General features: G+C 37.8%; 1 protein-coding gene across 5 annotated transcripts in view; it reads left to right on the top strand.

Annotated features, from left to right (window-relative positions):
- Positions 1–20,106, top strand: part of FOLH1B (folate hydrolase 1B) — a 73,820-nt gene that overhangs the window by 19,760 nt on the left and 33,954 nt on the right. For 4 of the 5 annotated variants that reach the window (XM_023209204.2, XM_023209206.3, XM_023209205.3 and 1 more), the window contains 3 exons: positions 11,171–11,296; positions 12,083–12,269; positions 14,720–14,813. In XM_023209204.2, the coding sequence (XP_023064972.1) occupies positions 11,171–11,296; positions 12,083–12,269; positions 14,720–14,813 (407 nt within the window). The remainder of the gene's footprint in view (positions 1–11,170; positions 11,297–12,082; positions 12,270–14,719; positions 14,814–20,106) is intronic. The other variant, XM_023209208.3, reaches the window with a different exon arrangement.

The raw sequence follows: 20,106 nt of genomic DNA on the forward strand, positions 1-20,106 counted from the left end.
CCGTCTCAGAAAAACAAAACAAAACAAAAAACAAACCGTTTATGTTTCTGGATGAGAAAACATCATGTTATAAGGAGAAGATTACACCTAAATTAGTTTGTAGATTTACTACATACCCAACTAAAATCTTCCAAATAATTTTTGGGCTTTGACATTACTATTAATCATAAGAAAGAGTTATAAAGATCATTGTCTCTTATTTCCTTCAAATAGACTTAAAATCTTCCAGATCAATGGCTAAATAGAAAGATCACACATGTTGTATGGGTTTGCTGTTTATGTTCAAATATCAGATGAGTTTGCTGATCGGTGTTCCTCACTGGATCATCTGTAACCCAGCTAGTGGAGTGTTAATTCTTTCAAAACTATGTGTGTCCCTATGTATGTTTAAAACATTTCACCAGCCGGGTGCGGTGGCTCACACCTGCAATCCCAGCACTCTGGAGGCTGAGGCTGGCGGATCATGAGGTCAGTAGATCGAGATCATTCTGGCTAACACGGTGAAACCCTGTCTCTACTAAAAATACAAAAAAGTTAGCCAGGCGTGGTGGCGGGCGACTGTAGTCCCAGCTACTCGGGAGGCTGAGGCAGGAGAATGGCGGGAACTCGGGAGGTGGAGCTTGCAGTGGGCCTAGATCGCAACTCCTGACCTCAGGTGATCTGCCTGCCTCCGCATCAGGCCCACCTGCTTTTTTTAAACATAATCTTTTCACTGCTCAATACATTTCAGTGTTCTTCAGTTTCACACTTCACACTGCAACTTTTTCAATAGATAACATTCATTTAAGATTTTTAAAGTACTTTTCATATTTTTTAGCTATTTTAAATTATTATTTAAATTTATGAACTTCAGCCGGGGCGACAGAGCTAGACTCCGTCTCAAAAAATAAATAAATAAATAAATAAATAAATAAATAAATAAATAAATAAATAAATACACGATTTCACGATCAGTAATCTTTGAATTTACGTCTGAATCCTGTGGAATAGGAAATATGGGACTCTGCTTTATGATGTTTAAAATTAGCAATTTGCAGTGTTGATAAAATATAGGCTATTCTAGTGGTTCTCAAGCTTTAGTGTCTGTCACAATAATCTGGATGGCTTGTAAAACACAGATTCTGGTTTCCACTTCCTAAGTTTAATGGGGTGGAGCCTTAGAGTTTGCACTTGTAACAAGTGTGATATTGTTTCTGAGGGTTCAAGGACCATCTTTGAGAATCACCGGTTTTGCCTCCCAATTCTATCCCTATAAATAAGAGTTAGGGAGATGGAAGCTTAAGGAAACAAAGAAAATTCCAGGCTAAGAGGTGCAAGATTATATTTATTCACAGTCGTAGAACAATGGATGGTACAGTGTAAATAGTACAAGAAGGTCTTTGTCTAAAAACAAAGCTCTTTTCTAACTCACAGTGACAACTTGCATTTGAGAAGTGCTGAGAGGGAATATCTGTCACACTTGTTTTCATTTTCAAAGTTTACCCTCATTTTTAAGCTAATATCTTTTTCAGTTTTCTCTCCCTCACAATTTGTTTTGTGAGAATTGCTGATATATCAAAGGACAGCCATATTTAGAGACATTTAAAGGTATAGTCTCCTCAAAGTTATATTAAGGGTAAATTTCATGTAGGATACTTACACTAAAAAAATTATTTTGCTGAAATCAAATTGGTTAATGACTTTGTAGCCACAGTTAAAATAGAATAAGAGTGTGCTCCAGACAGGGCTAACAATGATAAATCAGAAATATAGTGTTATGATTAATAGTGCATTAATATTACATTGGTCTTAGGAAGAAATACAAGAGCTAAATGTAATCCTTTTACAGAGGCAAAGATTCAAATGTCAGTTTCCCAATTAGATTCACATTTTATTTAATATTACACCCACTTAAGCTCCGGTTCACCATTTGTATACTCTATTTAAATGCTTTTTTTATACTACTTATCACCTTTTAATATAATGTATGCTTTGCTTAGTTATTAAATTTAATGCTCATTATCATATTATCCCATCCACGTTACAGGAAATCCCCAACTTAAGATGGCTACTTAAAATTTTTTGACTTTATGATGGTGCAATAGCCATACTCATTCAATCCACTTCTCAACTTACCATGAGGTTGTGTCTGGATAAACCCATTATAAATTGAAAATATCCTAAGTCAAAAACACACTTTAGACGTATAATTATTTTCAACTTAAGTGAGTTTAATAAGACTTAATCCCATTGTGACTGAAGGAGGACCTGCTGTGACAGTTCCTTCAAGGGCAGAGATTTGTTGCATTACACAGGGCACTACCTAACACATAATAGATCTTCACCAATTTGTCAAATGAATCCTAGAATCAGCTTGGAGACGATTCTGTTTTAATATCTCATATATATATTTGTTGTGTACATGCTTTGAAAAATGTGGTCCAAAAGGGAAACAATAGCCAAAATAAAATGATAGGATTTTGGAAATCATCTGGGACAGGGTTTTCAAACTGGGCTGTGTAAAGACTTTTGAAAGGCAAGCATGACAAGGTTTTAAAGAGATCAGTTTCCAGATCATTAATTACCCTGTGTACTTTTTCATGGTATTGAAAGCTAGCCTGTCATGTGATCCTGCTCCCTATTTACAAGCATTTTCACCTTATTTTACAAATGCAAAACATCTCCCACCCATTCTAAGTCAATATGAAGCATTTCTCTGTGTTGTAAAAATCTCTGGGGCTCCAAAAAAAGAGACAATTAGAAATACTGTTTTCAATGTTAAGATAATGAATGATTCTAATAGCTGGGTAACAAATTCTTAGCAATTCAAAGTTTACAATTGAGCAAAATTAAAAGTAAACCCAATTGAGTTTCCAGCTAATATCATTAAAATACACTTGTATGAAAGATCAATTTGTGATTTTCAGATTATAACTTGAAAGAAGTTTAAATAAGTTAGTGACAATTCCATAACACATCTTTCATTCCTATCCAAGTTTTCTCAGAACTTACTACAAAAACAAGAAATATAAATTGAACTGTTGTTGCTGATCCATCTCATTCTAGCAATAATTTGTTCACCTACTGAACAAATGTGTTAAGATAATGCTTCACTGTCCCACTCATTGCATTAAGATATATTTCTAATCAAATATTATGGTTATGCATTATTTATAAGAATTGCAATGATGTTGTTAGATTTAATTTGATACTACTAGTAATTACAATTATAACTATCTTTTTTTTGAGGCCAAGTCTTACTCAGTTGCCTAGGCTGGAGTGCAGTGGTATGATCTCAGCTAACTGCAACCTCCAACTCCCATGTTCAAGCAATTCTCGGGACTCAGCCCCCAAGTAGATGGGATTACAGGCGCTTGCCACCATGCCCAGCTGATCTTTATGTTTTTAGTAGAGATGGGTTTTCACTATGTTGGCCAGGCTGGTCTTGAACTCCCAACCTCAAGTGATCTGCCCGCCCCAGTCTCCTAAAGTGCTGGAATTACAGACATGAGCCACCATGCCTGGCCTATAATTATAACTTACTCCTGAAGCAGTCTCTTAACACAGACTGTCACAAAAATAAATATTTTTTTAAAAAAATTGACTTATATAGATATACTGATTCAAGGAAATTTGACAGTGATTAATAAAAGATTTTCAAGCATACTCATATTTAAGGTAATAGATTCTGGAATTAAATCTAGAATGCTAGTTGGTAATTATGGAGTGTACTCTTGGGATCAACATCTGTGAGAAGGAAAGCTGGATTCGGCAGAGGGAGAAGTCACCCTGCAATACCAGCTCAAGGATAGCCTTGGCTAAGCCTATAAGGAGGTCTGGAATAGTTTCTCAGAATTATCCTATGTTAGACTGAGATGTCCAGGTTTCTATACCCTCACATCACTCAGTCACTGAATGTGTAGCATTCTAGGAAGGGACATGACCTTGAGCAAGGGGGCTGTCTACAGCTGAGGCAATCCTTGAAGGGGCTGACAGATGAAGGTTGTCTGCAGAGAGGCTTCCCTGAAGCTGGAGCAAAAAGTCCCTCATTGACCATGAACCTGGACAGCTCATCCTAGTGCCCAGTACAACTATATTTTACTTTACAGTAAATTTCTGTGGAGGAAGGGGGACAAGTTCAAAAAAAAAAAGAGATGACAAAATTTTGACTGTAAAGAAGAGCATGTTCATGTATTTTTTAAAATTGATGTTGAATAGTAAATAAATATAGTTTTTAAATTCCTTTGGATTGATATAAAAGTTATATACAATTTCATCTAAAAATGTTAATATTTATAGTAAGCTAGATATTGCATGCTTTGCAGCTACTTAATGGTATGATAAAACATGTAAAATTTTGAATGAAGGGGTACATTGCTAACATTAATTTAGGGAACAGGTGAGCAAAAGAAGCTTGGAAGGTCACTGATTTAATCTAGCAGGTCGTTTAGCAAATGAGAATACTGAGACTCAAATATGATATAAGATTTGCATATCATCACATCAATGATTGAAATTAGACCTATAAACCAGTGATGTTGCCTGTCTATTTTTCTTTTTTTTCTTTTTATTTTTTCAATTTTCTTTCTTTCTTTCTTTCTTTTTTTTTTTATACTTTAAGTTCTAGGGTACATGTGCATAGCGTGCAGGTTTGTTACATATGTATACTTGTGCCATGTTGGTGTGCTGCACCCATCAACTCGTCAGCACCCATCAATTCATCATTTATATCAGGTATAACTCCCAATGCAATCCTTCCCCCCTCCCCCCTCCCCATGATAGGCCCCGGTGTGTGATGTTCCCCTTCCCGAGTCCAAGTGATCTCATTGTTCAGTACCCACCTATGAGTGAGAACATGTGGTGTTTGGTTTTCTGTTCTTGTGATAGTTTGCTAAGAATGATGGTTTCCAGCTGCATCCATGTCCCTACAAAGGACGCAAACTCATCCTTTTTATGGCTGCATAGTATTCCATGGTGTATATGTGCCACATTTTCTTAATTCAGTCTGTCACAGATGGACATTTGGGTTGATTCCAAGTCTTTGCTATTGTGAATAGTGCCGCAATAAACATACGTGTGCATGTGTCTTTATAGCAGCATGATTTATAATCCTTTGGGTATATACCCAGTAGTGGGATGGCTGGGTCATATGGTACATCTAGTTCTAGATCCTTGAGGAATTGCCATACTGTTTTCCATAATGGTTGAACTAGTTTACAATCCTACCAACAGTGTAAAAGTGTTCCTATTTCTCCACATCCTCTCCAACACCTGCTGTTTCCTGACTTTTTAATGATTGCCATTCTAACTGGTGTGAGATGGTATCTCATTGTGGTTTTGATTTGCATTGCTCTGATGGCCAGTGATGATGAGCATTTTTTCATGTGTCTGTTGGCTGTATGAATGTCTTCTTTTGAGAAATGTCTGTTCATATCCTTTGCCCACTTTTTGATGGGGTTGTTTGTTTTTTTCTTGTATATTTGTTTGAGTTCTTTGTAGATTCTGGAAATTAGCCCTTTGTCAGATGAGTAGATTGCAAACATTTTCTCCCATTCTGTAGGTTGCCTGTTCACTGTGATGGTAGTTTCTTTTGCTGTGCAGAAGCTCTTTAGTTTAATTAGATCCCATTTGTCAATTTTGGCTTTTGCTGCCGTTGCTTTTGGTGTTTTAGACATGAAGTCCTTGCCCATGCCTATGTCCTGAATGGTACTACCTAGGTTTTCTTCTAGGGTTTTGATGGTATTAGGTCTAACATTTAGGTCTCTAATCCATCTTGAATTAATCTTCATATAAGGAGTAAGGAAAGGATCCAGTTTCAGCTTTCTACTTATGGCTAGCCAATTTTCCCAGCACCATTTATTAAATAGGGAATCCTTTCCCCATTTCTTGTTTCTCTCAGGTTTGTCAAAGATCAGATGGCTGTAGATGTGTGGTATTATTTCTGAGGACTCTGTTCTGTTCCATTGGTCTATATCTCTGTTTTGGTATCAGTACCATGCTGTTTTGGTTACTGTAGCCTTGTAGTATAGTTTGAAGTCAGGTAGCGTGACGCCTCCAGCTTTGTCCTTTTGACTTAGGATTGCCTTGGCAATGTGGGCTCTTTTTTGGTTCCATATGAAATTGAAAGCAGTTTTTTCCAATTCGGTGAAGAAACTCATTGGAAGCTTGATGGGGATGGCATTGAATCTATAAATGACCTTGGGCAGTATGGCCATTTTCACGATATTGATTCTTCCTATCCATGAGCATGGTATGTTCTTCCATTTGTTTGTGTCCTCTTTTATTTCACTGAGCAGTGGTTTGTAGTTCTCCTTGAAGAGGTCCTTTACATCCCTTGTAAGTTGGATTCCTAGATATTTTATTCTCTTTGAAGCAATTGTGAATGGAAGTTCATTCATGATTTGGCTCTCTGTTTGTCTGTTACTGGTGTATAAGAATGCTTGCGATTTTTGCACATTAATTTTGTATCCTGAGACTTTGCTGAAGTTGCTTATCAGTGTAAGGAGATTTTGGGCTGAGACAATGGGGTTTTCTAAATATACAATCATGTCATCTGCAAACAGGGACAATTTGACTTCTTCTTTTCCTAACTGGATACCCTTTATTTCTTTCTCTTGCCTGATTGCCTTAGCCAGAACTTCCAACACTATGTTGAATAGGAGTGGTGAGAGAGGGCATCCCTGTCTTGTGCCAGTTTTCAAAGGGAATTTTTCCAGTTTTTGCCCATTCAGTATGATATTAGCTGTGGGTTTGTCATATATAGCTCTTATTATTTTGAGGTACGTTCCATCAATACCGAATTTATTGAGCGTTTTTAGCATGAAGGGCTGTTGAAGTTTGTCAAAGGCCTTTTCTGCATCTATTGAGATAATCATGTGGTTCTTGTCTTTGGTTCTGTTTATATGCTGGATTACGTTTATTGATTTGTGAATGTTGAACCAGCCTTGCATCCCAGGAATGAAGCCCACTTGATCATGGCGGATAAGCTTTTTGATGTGCTGCTGAATCTGGTTTGCCAGTATTTTATTGAGGATTTTTGCATCGATGTTCATCAGGGATATTGGTCTAAAATTCTCTTTTTTTGTTGTGTCTCTGCCAGGCTTTGGTATCAGGATGATGTTGGCCTCATAAAATGAGTTAGGGAGGATTCCCTGTTTTTCTATTGATTGGAATAGTTTCAGAAGGAATGGTACCAGCTCCTCCTTGTACCTCTGGTAGAATTCAGCTGTGAATCCATCTGGTCCTGGACTTTTTTTGGTTGGTAGGCTATTAATTATTGCCTCAATTTCACAGCCTGCTATTGGTCTATTCAGGGATTCAACTTCTTCCTGGTTTAGTCTTGGAAGAGTGTAAGTGTCCAGGAAATTATCCATTTCTTCTAGATTTTCTAGTTGATTTGCATAGAGGTGTTTATAGTATTCTCTGATGGTAGTTTGTATTTCTGTGGGGTCGGTGGTGATATCCCCTTTATCATTTTTTATTGCATCTATTTGATTCCTCTCTGTTTTCTTCTTTATTAGTCTTGCTAGCGGTCTGTCAATTTTGTTGATCTTTTCAAAAAACCAACTCCTGGATTCATTGATTTTTTGGAGGGTTTTTTTGTGTCTCCATCTCCTTCAGTTCTGCTCTGATCGTATTTATTTCTTGCCTTCTGCTAGCTTTTGAATGTATTTGCTCTTGCCTCTCTAGTTCTTTTAATTGTGATGTTAGGGTGTCCATTTTAGATCTTTCCAGCTTTCTCTTGTGGGCATTTAGTGCTATAAATTTCCCTCTACACACTGCTTTAAATGTGTCCCAGAGATTCTGGTATGTTGTATCTTTGTTCTCATTGGTTTCAAAGAACATCTTTATTTCTGCTTTCATTTCGTTATGTACCCAGTAGTCATTCAGGAGCAGGTTGTTCAGTTTCCATGTAGTTGAGTGGTTTTGATTGAGTTTCTTAGTCCTGAGTTCTAGTTTGATTGCCCTGTGGTCTGAGAGACAGTTTGTTATAATTTCTGTTCTTTTACATTTGCTGAGGAATGCTTTACTTCCAATTATGTGGTCAATTTTGGAATAAGTGCGATGTGGTGCTGAGAAGAATGTATATTCTGTTGATTTGGGGTGGAGAGTTCTATAGATGTCTATTAGGTCCGCTTGGTGCAGAGATGAGTTCAATTCCTGGATATCCTTGTTAACTTTCTGTCTCGTTGATCTGTCTAATGTTGACAGTGGAGTGTTGAAGTCTCCCATTATTATTGTATGGGAGTCTAATTCTCTTTGTAAGTCTCTAAGGACTTGCTTTATAAATCTGGGTGCTCCTGTATTGGGTGCATATATATTTAGGATAGTTAGCTCTTCCTGTTGAATTGATCCCTTTACCATTATGTAATGGCCTTCTTTGTCTCTTTTCATCTTTGATGGTTTAAAGTCTGTTTTATCAGAGACTAGGATTGCAATCCCTGCTTTTTTTTTGTTCTCCATTTGCTTGGTAGATCTTCCTCCATCCCTTTATTTTGAGCCTATGTATGTTCTGCATGTGAGGTGGGTCTCCTGAATACAGCAGACTGACGGGTCTTGACTCTTTATCCAGTTTGCCAGTCTGTGTCTTTTAATTGGAGCATTTATTCCATTTACATTTAAGGTTAATATTGTTATGTGTGAACTTGATCCTGCCATTATGATATTAACTGGTTATTTTGCTCGTTAGTTGATGCAGTTTCTTCCTAGCCTCGATGGTCTTTACATTTTGGCATGTTTTTGCAATGGCTGGTACCGGTTGTTCCTTTCCATGTTTAGGGCTTCCTTCAGGGTCTCTTGTAAGGCAGGGCTGGTGGTAACAAAATCTCTCAGCATTTGCTTATCTGTAAAGGATTTTATTTCTCCTTCACTTATGAAACTTAGTTTGGCTGGATATGAAATTCTGGGTTGAAAATTCTTTTCTTTAAGAATGTTGAATATTGGCCCCCACTCTCTTCTGGCTTGTAGAGTTTCTGCCGAGAGATCTGCTGTTAGTCTGATGGGCTTCCCTTTGTGGGTAACCTGACCTTTCTCTCTGGCTGCCCTTAAGATTTTTTCCTTCATTTCAACTTTGGTGAAACTGGCGATTATGTGTCTTGGAGTTGCTCTTCTCAAGGAGTATCTTTGTGGCGTTCTCTGTATTTCCTGAATTTGAATGTTGGCCTGCCCTACTAGGCTGGGGAAGTTCTCCTGGATAATATCCTGAAGAGTGTTTTCCAACTTGGTTCCATTTTCCCCCTCACTTTCAGGCACCCCAATCAGACGTAGATTTGATCTTTTTACATAATCCCATACTTCTTGCAGGCTTTGTTCATTTCTTTTTCTTCTTTTTTCTTTTGGTTTCTCTTCTCGCTTCATTTCATTCATTTGATCCTCAATCGCTGATACTCTTTCTTCCAGTTGATCGAGTTGGTTTGTCACGTATTTCTCGTGTCATGGTTTTCATCTCTGTCATTTCTTTTCTGACCTTCTCTGCATTAATTAGTCTAGCTGTCAATTCTTCCACTCTTTTTTCAAGATTTTTAGTTTCTTTGCGCTGGGTACGTAGTTCCTCCTGTAGCTCTGAGAAGTTTGATGGACTGAAGCCTTCTTCTCTCATCTCATCAAAGTCATTCTCTGACCAGCTTTGATCCGTTGTTGGCGATGGGCTGCGCTCCTTTGCAGGGGGAGATGTGCTCTTATTTTTTGAATTTCCAGCTTTTCTGCCCTGCTTTTTCCCCATCTTTGTGGTTTTATCTGCCTCTGGTCTTTGATGATGGTGACGTATTGATGGGGTTTTGGTATAGGTGTCCTTCCTGTTTGATAGTTTTCCTTCTAACAGTCAGGACCCTCAGCTGTAGGTCCATTGGAGATTGCTTGAGGTCCACTCCAGACCCTGTTGGCCTGGGTATCAGCAGCAGAGGTTGCAGAAGATAGAATATTGCTGAACAGCGAGTGTACCTGTCTGATTCTTACTTTGGAAGCTTCCTCTCAGGGGTGTACTCCACCCTGTGAGGTGTGGGGTGTCAGTCTGCCCTAGTGGGGGATGTCTCCCAGTTAGGCTACTCAGGGGTCAGGGACCCACTTGAGCAGGCAGTCTGTCCCTTCTCAGATATCAGCCTCCGTGTTGGGAGATCCACTGCGCTCTTCAAAGCTGTCAGACAGAGTTGTTTGCATCTGCACAGGTTTCTGCTGCTTTTTTTATTGTTGTTATTTAGCTGTGCCCTGTCCCCAGAGGTGGAGTCTACAGAGACAGGCAGGTTTCCTTGAGCTGCTGTGAGCTCCACCCAGTTCGAGCTTCCCAGCGGCTTTGTTTACCTACTTAAGCCTCAGCAATGGTGGGCGCCCCTCCCCCAGCCTGGCTGCTGCCTTGGGGTTAGATTGCAGACTGCTGTGTTAGCAATTAGGGAGGCTCTGTGGGCGTGGGACCCTCCCGGCCAGGTGTGGGATATATTCTCCTGGTGTGCCCATTTGCTTAAAGCGCAGTATTGGGGTGGGAGTTAACCCGATTTTCCAGGTGTGGTGTGTCTCAGTTCCCCTGACTAGGAAAAGGGATTCCCTTCCCCCTTGCGCTTCCCAGGTGAGGCGATGCCTCACCCTGCTTCAGCTCTCTCTGGTCGGGCTTCAGCAGCTGACCAGCACCAATTGTCCGGCACTCCCTAGTGAGATGATCCCAGTACCTCAGTTGAAAATGCGGAAATCACCGGTCTTCTCTGTCACTCGCACTGGGAGTTGGAGCCTGGAGCTGTTCCTATTCGGCCATCTTGCTCCGCCCCCCTCCCTATTTTTCTTTACTTGGTAGTTGTTAAGAACCATTAAGCTGCTCCCTGTGAACACACTCTGAAGAAAGGAAAGATCTCATTAAGGGCATCTTAGCCTAGGGTATCTGGACCCCTTCAAATTGCGTGCCGCAATGTGTATACGTATAATACTTTTCTGTGGGAGAGTGCTTCTGTAGCTTCAGCTTCATAGCCACTAAATGTGGGACAAATATAAACAAATATTACTTAATTCGTATGCTTCTAGCCCATCTAATTCCATTCTCAATTTAAATTCATTTTTCCCTTGAATCTCTTCTTCGGAGCTCATGCATTTCTGACCCTCTTGTGTGCTCCAACCTCTTCCCTCTTTCAAAAATGTCCAACAGTCCCAATGCAGAAAAACCTCCTTGTTTTACAGCTGACTTACATGAAGTCATTCCTGATCTCAACAGGGCGATCTAGTGTATGTTAACTATGCACGAACTGAAGACTTCTTTCAATTGGAACGGGACATGAAAATCAATTGCTCTGGGAAAATTGTAATTGCCAGATATGGGAAAGTTTTCAGAGGAAATAAGGTAAAAAATCATCTTTTTTTTCTCTCCCTCATAGTGGGTTTTACATGTGTAGAATCATTTTCTTAAAACTTTATTAATACCATGATTTTCTTGTATTCTGTGACGTGCCCATGTTACAGAGAGGTGGGCATAAAGCTTACCTTTACTAGGTTATATCCCAGGGTTAAATTTGATCATTGGAATTTGGCCAGTGCAGATGATTAGGATGAACAGAACAAATTTTTCTGTGCTTACAGGTTATGCCTGTGGCCTACAAAGAAACATGCACTGGGTTTATTATTAAGTTTCAGTATTTCTGTTTTAAATATTTTCTACAAAAATATTTACTAAATTAAATTGTAGTATGAATTGTTATAAATAATGAGGGAAAACAGTTTACACATAGCAAATTTAAATATTACTCTCATTTTATTTGTTAATAGATATATTTTTCTTTTTAGTGGGAAATTAAATTTTTAAAAATTCCCTTTCGACTATAGAACAAATAGGAATTTGGCCTGTGGGATCTACTTGCTTATTATACTTCTAAGCTAGAGGAAGGAAAAAGCAAATACTCACTACCACTACTAAGAACATTACCAAATCTGACGCTCTGAGGATTTCTGGAGCTTATAGTAGCAAAAAGAAAAGGGAAATTCTCTCTGAGATATCCTCTGTTGTAGGCCTAATGACAAAAGTTTGAAGATAAAGTTCTACTACTCATTTAAGTGTAATATTGAAAACTGATATTACCGAATCTGGAACAACCAGTTTAAAATAAGGAAAGAAAGACACTGTGTTTTCTAGGTTAAAAATGCCCAGCTGGCAGGGGCCAAAGGAGTCATTCTCTACTCAGACCCTGCTGACTACTTTGCTCCTGGGGTGAAGTCCTATCCAGATGGTTGGAATCTTCCTGGAGGTGGTGTCCAGCGTGGAAATATCCTAAATCTGAATGGTGCAGGAGACCCTCTCACACCAGGTTACCCAGCAAATGGTGAGTGATCAATCCTTGAATATAACAGGAAACTTAACATTTGAAAGAGACTTTATTATAGAATTTCCTTTGGCACAATGGACTAAGCATGTCTTTTTTAATTCTCTTTGCATTTAACAATGAAAGAATTTTGAACTCTAAAATGATTGGTTCAGGTCCCTTACCCCCTTATTTGGAAACTTGGGCCTAGTGGGTTTTCGAATTCAGAGTTTTTCAGATATTTAAAAAATATCATGGTGTTACACATATACCATAACTTGCATAACAGTGACGTAGGGGCCTGGGACAGTATATGAGGAAAAAGCATATAAATATTTTTGCTGCAGAGTGTATGAATACTTACACTAAGTAGTAAGTGGGGGGTGGGGAATAAGGAATATAAATAGGCTTATGTCTGCTCAAGTCGAATTTTCCTTTCAAATGAGTTCAGCTCAGATCAGGTTTTGCTGTTAAATAAATTCCCCCCAGATTTACAGATTTCACAGTGTTTTTGGATTTCACAGTTGTGGGTAAGGGACAGGAGAGCAGAAGTTCCATAAACTTGTTAAATGGCCAATTTAGGATATAGAGCCCAGGAAATGCATATTGCTTCATTGCTATAAGGTAACAGAGATAACTTTAAAAGAATGTTTCCTAAATGGCAGCATTTTACTTGCATTAACAACCCTAAAGCTAGGGGATGTTATTATCTCTTATTTGACTAGAAGTCAGCCCAAGATCACCCCTCCTCTAAATGAGCAGTTGTATTCAAATTCAGACAGTCTGGCTCACAGAGTCCACATACTAGTCCTATGCTGAGAGGCTCCCCTGTAAAACATTAACAAAGGGAGCTAATTTATTTTGAATGTGCTCAACTATTTGATAATGTTTACAAAAATCTGTGATCATTAAGTTTGTGTGGTTTAAAGCTAACTAAATTTTTAAAACTTGTGTGAAATACTTTGCCAAGTTTTCTGTGACATTTACGTCTTCATCTGGTTCTACTCTTAAATCATAGACTCCTATAAAGGGTTATATATGTTTTTTTTTTTTTTTTTTTTTTTTTTGGCTTTGTAAATCTTAGAACATAATATATTGTCAGAATTTTTTTCTTTTTTAAAAAATGATACATATTACCCTATAGCAAAATTACATAAATATACCTGAACTTTATTTACTCCACCTTTTTATTTCCAAGTTTTAAAAAACACAGCTTAGCCTAAGCTTTATTAGTTATGCAAAGTCAAAATAATGAAAATAAAATGAGATTAACTGGAATGTTTCTGTTGATATTCTTCAAATTTGAATGATGGTATTTTAGGGGGAAAATTATGTTATTTCTATGAGACTAATGTTTATTGAATTATTTTTTTGTGCCCTCTACATTTTTATTTTCCTTCTAATTTTACTTTTTATTATGGCATAATTCTAAGATATATGAAAGTAGAGACAGTTATCAACATGTTGTCAATCTTGTTTTATTTGTTTATCATTCCAATTTTTTGCTATTATTCTAGAGATTTTGAAAACAAATCCCACACAACATATCATTATGTCATTTTATGCATAAAAAGAATAAGGATTTGCAGTTACCTAAGTTTCTTATTAGATTGTTTTAAAAACATCAGAAAAAAATGGAAAAACAGCTCTAATTTTTCTTAAATCTGAAGAAATGATAGAATGTGTGTGCTTATTTTGAGGTAGAGTTTACATGCAATGAAATACATAGATCTTAAGAGTTCAGTTCAATAAATTTTGCAAATTGCATGTGTTTATGTCACTAAAAATAGGATATAAGGGCATTTCCATCACTCTGGAAAGTTCTTTTGTACCCCTTTCTGGTCAATTTTCTCTGTGTCCCCTAGAAGCAATTATTTTCTAATATCTAGCATTGTGTATTAGTTTGCCTGGGTTTGAACTTCAAGTAAATGGAATCAAACAGTAGATTTTTTTTTAAAGCTTTGTTTATTTCAGTGTAGTAATTTGAGATTTTCCATCACATTGAATGTATTAGTTTTTTTCTTTCGATGATTAAGTAGCATTCCATTGTGGGATTATACTATGGATTGTTTATTCATTCTTCTGTTAGAAACCTGGACTTTGTCTAAGATTTGGCTAATATAAATGTGACTGTTATGAACAATTTTGTACACGTCTTCTTGTGGGCATGTGCTCATCTTTCTAGAGTAAATACCCAGGAGTGGAATTGCTGTGCCATAGTGTACATTTCTGCTTGACATTGCTTTTCAAAAGAGTTATCTTAAGTGATTGTATAATTTTAGACTAGACTCACACAAGCAATGTATAGGGATTTCAGTTGCTCCACATTCTCGCTAATATTTGAACTGTTAATCTGTTTTACTTTAACAATTCTAGCAAATGTGACGTTAGAATGTATTAATGTGATTTACAGAGAACCATTTGAATGAAACTGAGTTTTTACTGGAAGTATGGCAATTTTTTTTTCTCAGAATATGCTTATAGGCGTGGAATTGCAGAGGCTGTTGGTCTTCCAAGTATTCCTGTTCATCCAATTGGATACTATGATGCACAGAAGCTCCTAGAGTAAGTTTGTAAGAAACAATGGATGGCTGTTTGGGTAATTTTCATTATTGATAGTTTTCAAATGTTAGCCTTTTATCTCCATTTTTTAGTACTTAAATTTTCCAACATGGGTGCTGCTTGTAATTTTATCACTATAAAATAGAGTAGTGGTTCTGTTCTGGAATTTAGTGTGTACATGAGTATCTAGTGTATGATAGCCATGAAAATGAGCCTTTCAGATATGTAACTGCAGGCAGCCTAATTGATCAATTGCTCCAGACGCTGTGCTTTGAAACCCCACTCTATTTGTGTCAAGACTATGCTTCCTGTAGTTCTTCTCAGGCGATGACTGAGTGTGGCAAGGATACTACTACAGGCCTATTTCTGGAACGCACTGGACTCCTCTGATGCAAAAGTTTAACCCAGGGACTCCCTGATAGCCTGGCTCAAATAGATGCTGCACCCAACACTCCTCTTTCTTTTCCTCCTCCCTTTTTCCTTTATTCAATATTAGACCTACCTTGCAGTCTAAGGATTTTCTCAGGGTTCCCTAGCTCTCTCCTCATTTTCCACACATGCTTTTCCCTAGTAAATCTCTTACTCATGTGTTCCTCTGACTAAGTCTGAGAGGCCCAGAATTACACACTATGAGAGCCACTTCCATTTTGTTTATATCTCTAGTCTTCTTCTCCTTCTGCTTTCATTATCGAAACTTTCTGCTTTCATTATCAAAACTTTCCCAGATTTGTTCTGCTTAACCTGGCATTGGAACTGTTTCCTCTTTCCTGCGCTTCTTTCTCCCATTGCCATGTCCTTTTTTTGTTTTTTTTTTTTTTTTTTTTTTTTTTTGAGACAGAGTCTTACTCTGTTGCCCAGGCTGGAGTGCAGTGGTACGATCTTGGCTCACTGCAACCCCCACCTCCCGGGTTCAAGCAATTCTCCTGCCTCAGCCTCCTGAGTAGCTGGGATTACAGGTGCCCAGCACTATGCCCAACTGATTTTTGTATTTTTAGTAGAGATGGGGTTTCACCATGCTGGTCAGGCTGGTCTTGAACTCCTGATCTCAGGTGATCCGCCCGCCTCAGCCTCCCAAAGTGCTGGGATTACAGGCGTGAGTCACCACGCCCAGCCACCATTATTCTTTAGAGGTGAGAGATCACTGGCTTTTCTACAAGTGAAATTGATAGATACCAAAGCGTCTGGCCAGTTAGTCCCTTTTCTTCTTTGAGTTCAAGTATTTCTTAATCATTTTGTTCCAATATGTATGAGGAAGCACTTTTTGACCTAGGACAAGGCACTCAGTTTCAGACGTGAGGAGCCAGACATCTGGGGAGTAGGACGCATCTGTTCAATTTAAGGGCAGATTGAGAAAGTACCCTGATCTTTCTTCCTTGGGGCTATAAACTTTACTACATTGTTGAAGATTCAGGACACAGGCACAACTTTTGATAGCACCATAGACTGTACATTTGCCTAAAAATATGTATAAATAAAGACTAAGTATTCATGATATTTAAAAGATAAAACTGATTTTAGCATTAGTTGTAATAGTGGAAAACTGTAAACAACACAGATCTTCAACAATTGATATGTACTCAAATAATACATTAATGACTATGATAGTAAATGAAGTGATTAAAAGATATTATATGTTGTACCAGAATAATTAATAATATAGAAAAATGCTTATGATATACTATTGAGTGAAGAAAAGCAAATTTCAAAACTATGTATATATAGAGAGAGTATTATCTCAGTTATATAAAAATTTAAAACATGGGGCTGGGCGCTGTGGCTCATGCTTGTAATCCCAGCTCTTTGGGAGGCCGAGGCGAGTGGATCATGAGGTCAAGAGATGGAGACCATCCTGGCCAACATGGTGAACCCCGTCTGTACTAAAAATACAAAACTTAGCTGGGCATAGTGGCGATTGCCTGTAGTCCCAGCTACTCAGGGGGCTGAGGCAGGAGAATCGCTTGAACCTGGGAGGCAGAGGTTGCAGTGAGCCGAGATCGCACCACTGCACTCCAGCCTGGGCAACAGAGTGACGCTCAGTCTCAAAAAAAAAAAAAAAAAAAAAAGTAAAACATGAACCTTTATTATCTTTGTAATTAGAAAAAAAGGATGCATAATATCATGGAATTAGATGTGAGATTTATTTAAATGTTTACAATTTGGTCTGGTTCACTAGGTCAATATCAGCTGTGCTCTGATTGTATAATGGAATTACCTGATTGAAAAATTACAAATGGGCCGGGCACGGTGGCTCAAGCCTGTAATCCCAGCACTTTGGGAGGCCGAGACGGGCGGATCATGAGGTCAGGAGATCGAGACCATCCTGGCTAACACGGTGAAACCCCGTCTCTACTAAAAAATACAAAAAAACTAGCCGGGCGAGGTGGCGGGCGCCTGTAGTCCCAGCTACTGGGAGGCTGAGGCAGGAGTAATGGCGTTAACCCGGGAGGCGGAGCTTGCAGTGAGCTGAGATCTGGCCACTGCACTCCAGCCTGGGTGACAGAGCGAGACTCCGTCTCAAAAAAAAAAAGAAAAATTACAAATGTAATTCATCTGACGTTACTGTGTCAGCCTCTGTGAGCCATTTTATAAATACAATCACCGTTAATAACATAACTTTCACGGAAAAGTGCATTTTACATTCAAAATTTCATAACTAAAAATAGGCATTTCTATTTATCCACTTTCTAAGCCATAATGAAATAGTCCATATAAGTGTAATTTAGTTTTTAAAAATTGTTTAAAAGAACATATGGTTTGCTTATGAATTTCACTGTGAAAATTTACTCTCTTTGCACATGTACCTTGGGAGTGTGCCAAGCTACTCAACTCTCAGGTTCTCTCAAGTGGGTAGCAGTTTAGCATTGTGTATTAAATAGAAAAGACAGTGTCTTACAAATGGAATATATCATGAAATAAAAGTTTATTTAATACATGTGTGAGAAAACAAGGAGAGATATAAAGTTATATAATGGCCCAAGAATGCTGAGAACTTAAATAAAAAATTGATGAAATGTGAGTGATGGTAAAAACTTTATGTTGACTTGAGTGGGAGAGAAAGGGGACACCATGTATGTTTTTTCCTATTTTTCTTTACATATATACCGAACACAGTGTGATTATGCGATTTTAATTTGTCTTCTAGAGTAACTTCTAGGATGATAATTATAGTGCCAACAGTAACAGTAATAGCAGGTATCCTGGATGGAGTGCTAATTACTCTTTAGCACTTACTGTTGTGCTAAATGCTTTACATATATCTCCTTAATTAACGTATAAAACAACTATATGAGTTAGTATTGTGATACTGATTTTAACCAATGTTCAGAGAGTAAGTGAGAGAGCCAGGACCCAAATTCATGTCTGATGCAAAAGACACTTTGGTAAACACTATTTACTCTCTACTCAACTAAACAAGCATTTAGTAGCCACCTCTATTGATTATGGTGTTATCTCATTCTTACGCCTCTGCTCAGGAGACTTTAATGGCTTCTCACAGCCCACTCACTCAAGGAACATTTATAGAATGACTTTTATATTTCAGGCACTGCGGTAAAGGTAGGAATTAGGTAAAGACAGTAGTAATGTACTCTCCTGTATTCTTGATTTTAGTAATTACAGTCTTCCTTTTTTAACTTGGTCAGTCTAACTAATGGTTTGCTAATTTTGTTGATTTTTTAAAAAATTTTTTATTATTATACTCTAAGTTCTAGGGTACATGTGCACAATGTGCAGGTTTGTTACATATGTATACATGTGCCATGTTGGTGTGCTGCACCCATTAACTCGTCATTTACATTAGTTATATCTCCTAATGCTATCCCTCCCCATTATCCCCTCCCCACAATAGGCCCCGGTGTGTGATGTTCCCCTTCCTGTGTCCAAGTGATCTCATTGTTCAATTCCCACCTATGAGTGAGAACATACGGTATTTGGTTTTCTGTTCTTGTGATAGTTTGCTGAGAATGATGGTTTCCAGCTGCATCCATGTCCCTACAAAGGACAGGAACTCATCCTTTTTTATGGCTGCATAGTATTCCATGTTGTATATGTGCCACATTTTCTTAATCCAGTCTGTCACTGATGGACATTTGGGTTGATTCAAAGTCTTTGCTATTGTGAATAGTGCCGCAGTAAACATACGTGTGCATCTGTCTTTATAGCAGCATGACTTATAATCCTTTGGGTATATCCCCAGTTATGGTATGGCTGGGTCAAATGGTATTTCTAGTTCTAGATCCTTGAGGAATCGCCACACTGTTTTGCACAATGGTTGAACTAGTTTACAGTCCCACCAACAGTGTAAAAGTGTTCCTATTTCTCCACATCCTCCCCAGCACCTGTTGTTTCCTGACTTTTTAATGATTGCCATTCTAACTGGTGTGAGATGGTATTTCATTGTGGTTTTGATTTTCATTGCTCTGATGGCCAGTGATGATGAGCATTTTTTCATGTGTCTGTTGGCTGCATAAATGTCTTCTTTTGAGAAGTGTCTGTTCATATCCTTTGCCCACTTTTTGATGGGGTTGTTTGTTTTTTTCTTGTAAATTTGTTTGAGTTCTTTGTAGGTTCGGGATATTAGCCCTTTATCAGATGAGTAGATTGCAAAAATTTTCTCCCATTCTGTAGGTTGCCTGTTCACTCTCATGGTAGTTTCTTTTGCTGTGAAGAAGCTCTTTAGTTTAATTAGATCCCATTTGTCAATTTTGGCTTTTGTTGCCATTGCTTTTGGTGTTTTAGACATGAAGTCCTTGCCCATGCCTATGTCCTGAATACCTAGGTTTTCTTCTAGGGTTTTGATGGTATTAGGTCTAACATTTAAGTCTCTAATCCATCTTTTTAAAGAATCACCCTTTGTTTCATTGATTTTCTCTATTCTCTATTTTATTATTTCTCTTTCAATCTTTGTAATTTTCTTTCTTATGCTTTCTGAGTTTAGTTTAGTTTTCTTTGTCCAGTTTCTTAAGGTGAAAGTTTAGCTTACTGACTTGAGATTGTTCTATATAGATGTTTACAGCTATGCATTTTCCTTTAAGCACTGCTTTTGCTGCATCTCATAAGTATCGGTACGTTGTGTCTTCATTTTCATTCATCTCAAAGCATTTTTAAATTGTATTTCAGAGAGTTCATCTTTGACCCATTGGTTATTTAGGAGTTAGTTGTTTAATTTCCATATATTTGTGAATTTCCTAAATTTACTTTTCTTATTGATTGCTAAATTCCTTTTATTGTGGTTGGATTAGTAAAAGAAGTATATGAGTAATAAAATGATTGTAGAATTTCAACCTTTTAAATTTAT

The sequence above is a fragment of the Piliocolobus tephrosceles genome, chromosome 13, assembly GCF_002776525.5.
Source record: "Piliocolobus tephrosceles isolate RC106 chromosome 13, ASM277652v3, whole genome shotgun sequence".
NCBI lineage: Eukaryota > Metazoa > Chordata > Mammalia > Primates > Cercopithecidae > Piliocolobus > Piliocolobus tephrosceles.